This window comes from Procambarus clarkii, chromosome 13 (assembly GCF_040958095.1).
Source record: "Procambarus clarkii isolate CNS0578487 chromosome 13, FALCON_Pclarkii_2.0, whole genome shotgun sequence".
NCBI lineage: Eukaryota > Metazoa > Arthropoda > Malacostraca > Decapoda > Cambaridae > Procambarus > Procambarus clarkii.
In genome coordinates, this window is record NC_091162.1 from 4888886 (window position 1) to 4901669 (window position 12784).

General features: G+C 49.4%; 1 protein-coding gene across 2 annotated transcripts in view; it reads right to left on the reverse strand.

Moving 5' to 3' along the window:
* Positions 1 to 12784, reverse strand: part of LOC138364231 (rab-like protein 3) — a 118036-nt gene that overhangs the window by 59926 nt on the left and 45326 nt on the right. For both annotated transcript variants that reach the window (XM_069323559.1, XM_069323558.1), the window contains one exon: positions 11381 to 11553. In XM_069323559.1, coding sequence (XP_069179660.1) covers positions 11381 to 11553 — 173 coding nt within the window. The remainder of the gene's footprint in view (positions 1 to 11380; positions 11554 to 12784) is intronic.

The following is a 12784-nucleotide window of genomic DNA, read 5'->3' on the forward strand; positions in this document are numbered from 1 at the left end:
TGTCGGTGAAATTCAAACCTTGTTGTTTGAAGAACATAAGGGTCATAATATTGGTGAAGCTAGGCGCAATAAGGACCTAACACAAAGGTCGGATGCATCCGACCTGCTGATGATACAGCACCTATGAGGGACAATACAGGGAGCGTATCCAGTTATAGCTCTGAGCGTCACCCTTGCAAGCCTATGCGTTTTCCAATTTATTTAGATGATACATAGATGAATTTGCTTTCTGCGTTCAGTGATGATGCATCTGATACAAGTAGCATAGATGAACAGTGTTAGCGGCTTCCATGATGGTGTTTTCCATAGATATTTTCAAGAATACCTGAATCTCTTCCTGACTGATGGACACTCTTTGAGACTAGCTGAATCTCTTTCTGACTTCTGACTGATGGACACTCTTTGAGGCAAGCAGAATCTCTTCCTGTGTGGGACCATACAAAGCAATCTTTTCAAGACTACCTTACAAATTGATCTTTTCCTATAATCTTTTCAATACTACCTTATGCTTTATAAGCTTGGCTACATGCAAACTACAAGTACTAAAGCCAAGGGTGTACGTAAGTGCGTTATTTGTAAGCGCACAGAATGAAGAAACAGGAAGCAAAAATTTATCTGTACTTGTGCAACATGAGCGAAGTCGCGCTGTGCACCATGGACTACTGTAACCCCGCTATTATCCAGGATTCGAACATCCGGAAAGCGTCCTTATACGGCCAAAATCGTGACCGGATAAAGTTATCTAAATATCCGGTCAAAATGGCCACAGGAACCAGATAAAAGCTGGTTTCGCCGGATAAAAATTCGTCCGTACTGTATTAATCCCTGCTGTGGCTCTAGACGTATGTTGGAGGAGGGGGTGGGGTGGGGTGGGTGGGTGGTGTCGGGAGGGTGGGAGGGGAGCGTCGGGAGGGACCACCTGGGTACAGGAATTACCATTAATTTTAGAACAATTAATCATAGCCAAAAACAAATGTAATAAGTACTAGTAATTATGTAATAACAAATAAATAAGTTTCCTAAAAGCAATGTGCACAGGCTGAAGTTTCCTTCAAAAAACCAGCGTTGAATGTAATGAAACGCCATTTTCTGGGTGAGCCCCGGAGGCTCCCTGGAGCTTTTCGGGCTAATGTATGTTATGTTAGACCGGGACATTAGCTAAGGAGTTCAGACCTACCAGGGACCAGCGCCAGAACCTGGCCCCTTCAGAGAGGTTTCAGGGAGCAATGGCCCTGGAAAACCCTATATGGTTGGGGGTTTTCCTTATCTGCCATCGACCGGGGTTAGGCACCCAGAAAGGTAGGCGTAACAAAACAAACCCCACATGGTAAGAAACTACAACAAAAACCGAACAGAGAGGTAGAAAACTCCCTACAATCCCAAGGAAACAAGCAAACAAGCAAACATCACACTTTACTGCCGCGCCGATCGTCCGCGCAGCCCTCCCCACCCCGGGAGGGGGAGGGGGGAGCCCCGGACCTACCGCGCCGGCTGCCAAGCTCCAGTTCGGAAGCTAAGCTTCAACCAACGCGAAAAAACCGCCGACCGGTGGGAGGGAGGGTTTCCAGGGAGCCTCCGGGGCTCACCCAGAAAATGGCGTTTCATTACATTCAACGCTGGTTTTCCGTGGGGAGCCCCTACGGCTCCCTGGAGCTTCATACCCAAAGAGAAGGAAAAGAAAGGGCTAACCCGGGAGGCGGCCGCCACAAACTCTGCAACGCAAAGCCAAGACAACCGGTCGCAAACCTGCGACCCAAGGCAACAAGAACGCCCAAGAACAGACGCACATATGGATGGGCGGCCAAAAACCTGTGCGACCCCCAAATCCCTGCGCCCGAAACGAGCCCGAGACGTCACCAACACAGCAGCAAATGCTGCAAACGTCTGAACAGCACGGGCGCAAAGACAGACCGCAGGAAGAAGGAAAACACTGCGGACGACCCGGGAGACCCGAGCCCTGAAAACAGGGAACGAAGGAACCGGATCAACCACAGCGCATCCCCAGGCACGGTACGCCGACAACAGCAAAAAGCACAACCGGACAACACAGGACGCACCCCCCGGCCAAACCAAACAAGTACCAATACCCCAAGAACCCCTCCGGAAAGCAGCCGTCTCGACCGTCGCCAGGACAAGAGAAAGGTTGCACACCAATAAAGCTACCACCAGTACCAAAGAGGAGGAAACTGAAACCGAAGGGGCTACCACAAACTGAGGGGAAGAGAAGAAGGCACCCTGAACAAGGACCAGGATGGCTCAGGCGACTCATGAGCAGGCCGGAGGGGAAACAAAACGCGAGAAAACGTAATAAACGTCATACTGTCTCCAAGACGAAGCTCGCAGGTGGGACACCGTCAACAAAGCCACCTGAACACCATAGAGATGGTGATACCTGCGTCAAAATACCAGACGCGAAGTGCCAAAGAGAAGGCCGAACCAGTCACGGACAGGACCGATTCGGCCTGCTGAAAGAGGCGAAGCCTCAGGAAAAACGCCCCGGGAACGGACACCTATCAAGCAGCGTCTGAAAAGAAGGCCGGGCCGGCCACCATGGAACCATAAGGACTGTTCTCGTGGGAATGGGCTGCAACCGAGCCAGAACCCGAAGCAACAGCTGGACCGGGAGAAGAGGGACAGGTACCCCCCACCTCGACCAGGCCTGCCGAAAGCCTCCACCGTGAAGTCCTCGCAGGTGGGAAGGGCGCCACAAAACGAGCGACGCCTAGACCACGCCGACCCGAAGACGTCCATGGCCAGGAGTCCATAAGCCCAACAGAGCCAACAAAACGAAACGGCGACGACTGGCCGACCCACGAAGAGGAATGAACCGAGACAGCTGTCCACCAGGACGCAGGACACACCCCGGACACGAACCACATGGTTAACCAAACCCCCTGCGGTTCCGGCAAGAACCACCAGAGAACAGTCCAAACAGAGCTGAATGGTAGAGTACCTAGGGACCCAAACCCTCCGAAGCGCAAACCAGACAGCCATGAACACCTGAACCGGGCTGTGAGCCCGACGGACAGACAGACTCCATCAACCTCGGCCGACCTGGTGAGCACTGGTCACAAAGCCCCAGCCGAGAGACGACCCGTCCGTGAACACATCGAGCGAAGGCTCGGGGAGGTGCCAAGGCACGGAACCCCGAAAACCCCAAAGAGGAAGCTGGTGACGCAGCACCAACACCAGATCCCCAGAGGAACCCAAGGAATGCAAGAGGCGGAAGGGGAGTCTCCGTAGGAACCAACCGACGCCGGAGCCAAACCCGACTCCGTGGGCAGACAAGCACGCCGAAGTGCAGACTCCCGCACAACCGCCCAAGCAACCGCTGAGCAACCCGGGACCCCCTCCTGAACAGCCAAAGGCGGGACCACAGCCGCAGTAACACTTCTGGAGGGAAGACAATGAGGGGCCCAAGAGCCTGAAACAAGGCCCAGGTCCGAACCCGGGACGGAAACAGAAGGTAAAACCTCCAGATCACCAGGAAACTAAACCCAGCGATCTGGAAAGAACCATCCCCTGGCGAGCAGACAAGCGGACTGACTGGGAGCCCACTCCAGCCAGTCGTCGAGGTAGGCCAGACACCGAATCTCAGACGCAGACAGGGCACTAAGATCCGGTAAAGATGCAAAGAGTATACAAAGTGCCCTTTACAAAATAGGGAAGGCAATAAAAACAGCAAACCTGAAGCCCCACCACCAAAGCATTATATGACAATCATATGAAGACATATTATGACATATGACAATCATTATATGACAATTATAATCAAAGCATTATATGACAGAGTGCTGGGAAGACGGGACACCACGAGAGTAGCTCTCATCCTGTAACTACACTTAGGTAAGTACACATAGGTAATTACCAACCGTGCTAGCCCCAGAAAAACTGGAGAGGAACGTGCCAAGAAGTGACCTGGAGGTCCAGGTCCACCATCCATGCACCAGGCCCTAACAGAATCCGAACAGGAGACAACAGTCCTCCGAGGAGGGCAGAGGATCCAGGGCGCAGACTGAAGTAGTCCAGAAGAACTGCAGACTGGAAAAGCTCATGACTGCAAACAGCAGACGGGAAGCCCAGAAGGATGGGGCGGATCGACCACGCCCCACGCACCCACGAAGAGGAAATGGCGAAGCGCAGGGGAAGAAGCCCACCCCGCCAGCTCTGAACCCCCCCCAAGGGGGAGAAGCCGTCCTCCGACGCCAGCAGAGGCCGGAAGACAACCCAAAGCGCCCACCAACAGCGGGACCAAGCGAGAGGCAACAGAGCAAGCTGCTCCCCCAGCGCCCAGTCAACAGAGATGGGAACAGAACCCCTTCAGAAAGAAAAAGTACACAACCGAAGTCATGAGGAGAGACAACGGGAATGAAACCACACTTCGCTGGAAGATGAAGTGAGGGGAGACCTGATCACCACATTCAAGACACCCAAGGGAATCGACAGGGTTGATAAGGACAGGCTATGTAACACAAGGGGCACACGCACTAGGGGACACAGGTGGAAACTGAGTACCCAAAAGAGCCACAGATAGATTTTTTTTTTTTTTTTTTTTTTTTTTTTTTTGTGTGTGTCAGAATGGGAACGGGAAAGCACTAGGAAGTAATGTGGCGACTACTCACACAAGTAACGAGGCTGACCCCCATACAATGTCACATGTAGACATGACAGAGCCCAAGAGGCACAGGATCCGATACACCTGTTGATGGACGGTTGAGAGGCAGGACCAAGGAGCCAGAGCTCAACCCCCACAAGCACAACTAGGTGAGGACATATATTGTAAAAGCACAAGCCGCCGACTAGTGGCAGAGAGCACTACACCGGCCAGGCAAAAGGCACAAAACTGCATCAAAAGGCCCACCTCGACAGCAAAACCACAAAGTCCCAGCACAACCACAACATGTGCCAAGACCCAAAAAGCTCAGTCTGCAAGCCAGGAAGACCCCGGAACCCCAAAAGGCAGAACCGGGTCACATGAGGAAACAAAGTCCCCTGAACCCACAAAAGGGGGCCCAAGAGGAAGAAACCTCCAGAACGAAACCAAGGAACCCAAAGGAACCCAGAATCGAACCAGGGGGAGCCCAAACCACCACATTTGCCGGCGGAGAACACCACTAAAAGGCAAAGCACAGACCCCAGCAGAACGCCCTGGGAAAACGGTCCCAACAGACCGAAAACCGAGGGGCAGGGTGTGGGAGCAAGCATAGCAACCAGGGGCACTGAGCCTAAACCCATAGGCTCAGACCCAAAATCAACACCCAAACGTTCCAAGAGGAACAGGCAACGGCAAGAAAACACCAGAAAAACAAAGAAACGACAACAGGAGAACAAAAACCCTGAAAATTTTTTGAAAACTCACCAGAGACGCTCGCTAGCACACCCAGACGCATGTAAACAAACCGCAACGCCGCCCTGGTGGCCACGCCGTGAAACCGGCAGACGAAAATGGCCGCCAGCAGGGGCTGTGACTGACGCTAAATACACAAAAACACGCCAGCAAATGTGGGAAGCTAGCAGACTGGAAGGGCGAAAAACGCCGCCCAACAGCAGAAAAACCCCTGAAGGGACAAAACCGCCCCAGAACTGCTAGCAGGCAACCCCCACAGCCCCGGGAACCAACAACAGAGGCCCCAGGGCAGAGCCGTCCTCCAAGCCCTCCGCCCTGAAAGAAAAGCAAGAGTCCATGGGAAAGGCAACAAGAAAGGGCCGCTGGTAAGACCCAAAAGCCTTGGCAGGAGGCACAGGCTCAAACCTCCGTCCCCATCCCGAACGGGGCAGCCCCCGAAAACCGCCCGAGTCTCTGCCGCAACTAAACCCCGCCCCGACCCCGAAACCCGCAGACGGTCCGGAGCCGGGAACATGGAGAGAAAGGGGCGAGCAGCACCTAACCAAACGGGGCGGCCACGGGGCATTCGAGTGGGAAACCAACCTAGCATGTTGCAGCAACCTAACCTAGCTTGCAACATGGATGCCGCCGTACTCTGAACAGTAATAACATCAGGAGAGTACTGGAGAACAAGCAGAGAATCACTCGCAAGACCCCGGGTCAAGGTGTCAGTGACCCAACAGGCAGCATGACGGAGGTAAAATTGGCGACTGTCACCCGGAGACAAGGGAACAGCAACCAACGATCCCGTACAAGACGGGTTGGAACCCGGAAGACACATTCAATGGTCCCCCGAGCCCAGACAGGGGTTTCCAGGGCCCGTAGGGTAACAACTACGGGAAGCCCAGGCAAGGTGTTGCTAACCGGTTAAGAAACCCAAACATAACAAGAGGGTAGATTATAGCACTGAAAACCCCTGAGACGTGTACAAGCACGGGGGCCTAGCAGAGGACCGCCAAACACTACCAGTGGAACTATAACCACCTTAGGCAGACCCCCACCAGGCAAGAAAATGAAAAACAAAAGAAAAACCCCGCAAAAGTACACCGTCTCCAGAGGCAACAGAAGCCGGCCGCCGCTTAGGTGGCAGGCTGCGCAACACCTTGACGCCCTAACCAGCACAATACCAATCCCTACCCAGGGCCAAACAAGGGCCCCAAGCCCCAGCTGGCCCCAAGGGCGAGGCAAATGCCGAGCAGCAAGAACCTCTACGGGAATGGTTCCCGAACGCCCCAGGGAAGATAACCCTGTTACGCAAGGGCAGTACTCACAGGGCGCTTAGGAAAGTCAGCCACTAAGCACATGCAGCCCCGGCACTGATGAAGTACTCCTGGCCACCGCACACCACAACACACAGCAGTGAACGCCACACAAGGCAAACACCGCCTAGGAAACTGAGGCCAGAGAAGCGTCAATCCCGGTTGACATTAGCGAACGAACTGGAGCTTGGCAGCCGGCGCGGTAGGTCCGGGGCTCCCCCCTCCCCCTCCCGGGGTGGGGAGGGCTGCGCGGACGATCGGCGCGGCAGTAAAGTGTGATGTTTGCTTGTTTGCTTGTTTCCTTGGGATTGTAGGGAGTTTTCTACCTCTCTGTTCGGTTTTTGTTGTAGTTTCTTACCATGTGGGGTTTGTTTTGTTACGCCTACCTTTCTGGGTGCCTAACCCCGGTCGATGGCAGATAAGGAAAACCCCCAACCATATGGGGTTTTCCAGGGCCATTGCTCCCTGAAACCTCTCTGAAGGGGCCAGGTTCTGGCGCTGGTCCCTGGTAGGTCTGAACTCCTTAGCTAATGTCCCGGTCTAACATAACATACATTAGCCCGAAAAGCTCCAGGGAGCCGTAGGGGCTCCCCACAGAAATATTGAGTTTTTTCCTCCTGGCGGCCTACGTAACGTGCTATAGCTACCCCACCCCAAGTGGACCCGTGCTCCCATCCCTCGTGTTATACACAGTGCTGTGCCATTAGTGAAATATTTTTTTAAATAACTTTTTTATTTTCATAGTAACTATGAACATTTTTGGCCAAGATTATGTCTGGTAGCAACATCAATCGTTCTGGAGGTGTTAAGAGAAAGAAGGTTGTCCAAGCAATTAAAGACAAGTTACGTGTTGTTCAACCAGTGAGGCGTCACAGGCAGCCAAATGCCTTCAACAAGTGAGGCGTCACAGGCAGGCCAAGCGCCTTCAACAAGTGAGGCCTCACAGGTAACCCAAATGCCTTTAACCAGTGAGGCTTCAGCAGCTGGCAGTCAAAACTAACTTTGCTTAATGAACTGTACAGTAATTTTAAGTGTTAATTTTAGTGTTGTGTTAGTATAGGTTATGTAAATTGTTAAGAAATCTTAACTTCAAGATGTGTGGCATCAATCAAGAAGACGAACACCAACAAGATAAGTTGAGGTTTCTAGTTGAATATTTAATAATTATATGTGGCAAGGCAATTTAAATTATGTTGTTTGTAGTATAAAAATAGTTGGAAATGGTCACTTTTGGACTCTTAAGTGAAAAAAAGTACCGTTATCCGAAAAATGTGATAATCCGGCTGGGAGTCCTTCCCATATCGTCCGGATGATCGAGTGGAGACAGTACTAAGCAAACGTCTAAAGCTGAGCCCCTGAAACGTGTCCACTCACGAAGGCCAAGCAGGGGTACCACCAAAACACAATACTGTATATATACAAGAAGGACTCAAAAGGGTTAACAAAGGCAGAAAGAAAGGCAGCCCCAAGGGCAGTACTTACAGGGCACCTAGGGAAGGGAACCATAGGCGCATGCAGCCCGAGTACTGTAGAATATTCCTCCTGGCACACACACCTCCTGGAGAGACAGACTACGCCACAAGGCACAGTAACTGAGAACAAAAACCGCAGACATAGGCACCCAACTGGCAAGGAATCACATCTGCCAAGGACTGCGGGTTGGGCTACCGGCGCGAGGGTCTGGGGCTCCCCCTTCCCCTTCCCCGGGAGGAGGGGGTTGTGCAGATGGCTACGCGGCGACGTGATGACATCATGCTAGTTGCTAGTTTTCGCTTGGGGAGTTCTGTCCACTCGTTAGGCTTTTGGTAGCAATTTTCACCAGTATAGGGGTTTGTTTTGGAATGCCTATTTTTCTGGATGACAGACCCGATCAATGGTAAGACATAGAATGCTTCCAACCACACGGGGGTTTCTATAGGCCATTGCTCCTCACGCCTCTCTGAGGGCCAGGTTCTAGCCGTGGTCCCCGGTAGGCAGATCTCCATGCACTTTGACTGATGTCAGAAAGCTAAATAAGTACATATCAGCCTGGATAGCTCCCAGAAAAAAGGATTGGTTATGAGCCAGGATGACTCTGGAACCTCATAATACACCCAATAGGGGGAATGAGGACCCAAACTCAAAAGAGGCTGGGGCCATTGGCAAGATATAAACTGGGACACACAGGAGGTAAGTTAAAAGTACCTTAAAAGTCTTCAAAGAGGAAATCTATGAGGAAGGAAACCCCCGAAAGGATACCCCTCAGCATGCTCAAAGACACCCAGAAGATAACCTTTGGGAAAGCCACACTCAAATCTAACTGCTACAGAGCAGGAGGTACAAAAACCTCTCCCCCCTGCACCCAAACACCCACTGCAGAAAATGCTAGTAATCATGAAGGGCTAAAGTGGACCAACAACCCCAATTCAGACTCCTCCCATGCCCTAGAAACACCAGTTGCGGGTTTCAGGGCAGTCATCGGTTATGCCCACCACCCGGGAAATACAGGCAGAGTTTAGGGGCAGAAGCTTTGAGAAGGGGGGCTGACTAGGAGAGGCCCAGAAGCCACAGCAAAACCAAGAGGATCAACTGCCTCTGCACCCCACTCAGAAGGGGCAATCCATGGAGCTGCCCTAGCCAAATCCCAGGCTAATCCCTACCCTGAATTCAAAATCCTCAAGAGGTTTTGGGGATGGAAGCAAATGGGAACTACTTGGACAGGAAAGGAAGAAGTAGTGTGGATAGAGCCAAGGTTGAATTGACCAACACCTCGAAATCCAGGTCTCTAAAAATCAAGCAGGGCAGCTCCAGGGGCATCTAAATGAGCACACAACCTAGACTGCTGTAACACAGAAAACCTCACACAAAGAGCTCATCAGTCACTGCATGATGAGCCCCCACACCATCAGGAAGGGTAGTGAGATGAGTAACATGATGGGAGCACTCTCCACCCGACTCAGGGTTGAATATGTCACCGATCCAACAGGCAGCATGATGGAGGCAGAACAAATGAACATCTGCTTGTGGCACTAACAATTGCCCCCATGCTCTCTGGTTTGTACTCTACGCTTCTCTTCAAATGCACAAGGAAATCTCATTAACATGATGTATAGATGAGAAAATCAGAAGGAGCCATGCAGAGGATTCAAACCTATAGTGCCAAGCAAATGCCTTAGACCACTACCCTACAACATGGTCAAAAGCAATGCAATGAAACCCTGGTTAGGCTTCAGTGTAAGCTTCATGATTCCTTAGAGGATTCAGTTGAATCCAGGGTCGCATTGTTTTGAGCACGTCGTGGTGTAGCAGTCTGAGATGTTTGCTTGCAAGTACCCAGAGCATAGGTTTGCCTCCTCCTCATGACTCCTACTGATATTCTCATTGATACATCACGTTAATGTGATTTCTTTGTGCAATGTGATACACGAACACCAAGTTTCAAGATGCCATAATCTGTCAGATTGAGTGAAGCATTAAGACAATCAATGACTGTTGGCAAATTAAAGAACAGGTACACAAAGATTTAATTAGACTATATGAACAGAAAAAATGCATAGATGTAAAATTAGAGACTTGACCTTAGTTGCCTTATACAAGAAAATAATATTGTGTGCACCAATAATACTAGATAATTGCCTTACTAACAATAACAGACTTTTTGGAGTTGGCACTGTGCTTATTTGTATATGCTTCATGCATAAAAATGAAATATAGGAGCGATTAACACAAAATTACTTGTAGGTCAAGTCCCTGTATTTGGACAGATCATTCTTAAAAGTTAATTTTCAAAATTCTACAAAAAGCCCTGAAAACGGCCAATTCCTGAGGTACTATATATATGAAAATTAAGATCGTAACACTGTGCCTCAGACAAATTTGTACTTAAAACCACCCTACTATAAGTGCCTATTATAAACCACCATATATTATAAGAGTCCCCCTACCTATTATGGAAAGGGAGCCGAGCGGACAGCACGCTGGACTTGTGATCCTGTGGTCCTGGGTTCGATCCCAGGCGCCGGCGAGAAACAATGGGCAGAGTTTCTTTCACCCTATGCCCCTGTTACCTAGCAGTAAAATAGGTACCTGGGTGTTAGTCAGCTGTCACGGGCTGCTTCCTGGGGGTGGAGGCCTGGTCGAGGACCGGGCCGTGGGGACACTAAAGCCCCAAAATCATCTCAAGATAATCTTATACAATAAGAAGTTTACACAAATGCTTATACCATAGGTACCACAATGGTGAGGAAGACAAGGGGCTTTTTGAAATGCAGGTGAGGTTAATGGATCTTTGTTCACAAGTTCAAGCTGAACATCAAAGTTCACAAAGAATCCTACTGTGTTTTTTTAGAGCATGTTTGTTTGTTCTTAGTGCCTATTATCACATTTGCAGCAGAACAAATAAACTTAAATAAATAAACACACTGTATTTAAATAAGCAAATATATATAAGCATAACCTACACAACTAAAGGCAAGTTTTAGTGGATCCTCAACAGACAACACAACGCATTGTGCTAAACTATATCTCGGCCCTAAACTTGACTACACTAAACCTTCAACATCAACTTCAATATGAACAAATCTAAAATTTATATACAGAACAAGCCACAGTAAACTGTAAGGGACAATATTACACAATAATAATACTTAGCCACCAACAGAGCATAAAATCATCACGCTTACCCCTTGTAGACAGACAGACACTACCAAGGCTCCCAGGTACAGATGCTAAATGCAAACACTTATTTAATAGCTACCTTTTTCAATCCATATACCTGAGAAAACCCTCCAAATAGTTCTGCATCAAAGTCATCTGCTAATGGAGTTCGAGATTTCGTCCCACCCCCTTCCCGAAGCAGAATTTCAGACAACCAGCGACGAAGATTTTGCTGCGATTTTCGATTGGTCAGATCGTGTACAAGAATGATGCCTGAAAGAAAATCTTTTATGAATACAATAAAAAGTGTTATGTTCTTACTTCATTCAGTACAAGTATCTGTACATTCAAATTTCTTGTGGCAAGCCACTTCAAAAAAGATTGCCATTTCAAGTGAAATAAAAAATTACAAATACTGTACTGTGTAGTATTATTATTGAAAACCCATCAATAAATGCAATGAAACGCCATTTTCTGGGTGAGACCCGAAGGCTCCCCAGAGCTATCCAGCTCTCTAGGCTCATACGGATATACAGTGGAACCTTTATTAACGAGTTTAATCCGTTCTGGCACCGAGCTCGTTACCTGGAAAACTCGTCTTAAGAAACAAATTTCCCCATTTAAAATAAAGGAAATAAATTTAATCCGTTCCACTCCCAAAAACATCCATACTTGTATGACTTTTTTTTATGTAAATATAATACTGCACATGTAAATATAAATGTTTTGTTGTAGTATTTTAATGTTTACTTTACCTTATGAAGAGTAGTTGCTGGCTTGAGGAAGACGATGGAGAGGTGGGAAGGAGGAGACGGATTATGGTGTGGAAGGAGAATCCACCTCTGAGTCAGGCGGACTCTCTCTTCTTGGGAATTTCACCCAAATTTCATTTCAAATGTCACACAAGGATGCGTTAGACCAGCACCAAATAAAAAACTACAGAGCACCACTTGGTTTCCGAACCCCTTGGGGACGAGACCCGTCGGTTAACATGTAAGTTCGTATACGAGAAATAGAGGGGAAAAAATAAACTAGAAATGTTAAAAGAAATTTTTCCGAAAAATTTATGAAAAAAACTCTAGGGAAAAAAATCGTCAGGTTCATGGCGTAAATGCGACCGTGTTTTGTTTGTACTCATCAATAAGTGAAGTCCTGATCCGCTTTATAAAAGTCCTTAATTGTTCCTAACTGATTATTAAGACGTCTGGCAAACATCCTCTGGATGTTTCCTGCCAGCCTGCAGGAACATCCTGCCTAAAATATACGATGATGTACTGTACATTTAAGAAACAAATCTGGGTCACAGGTCTGTGGAGTGTGGTTAGGCTTACGGAGTCAGCCGGTCCCTCCCCCACCACCGACACACCTCCCCCTCTCCCCCCACCACCGACACACCTCCCCCTCTCCCCCCACCACCGACACACCTCCCCCTCTCCCCCCACCACCGACACACCTCCCCCTCTCCCCCCACCACCGACACACCTCCCCCTCTCCCCCCACCACC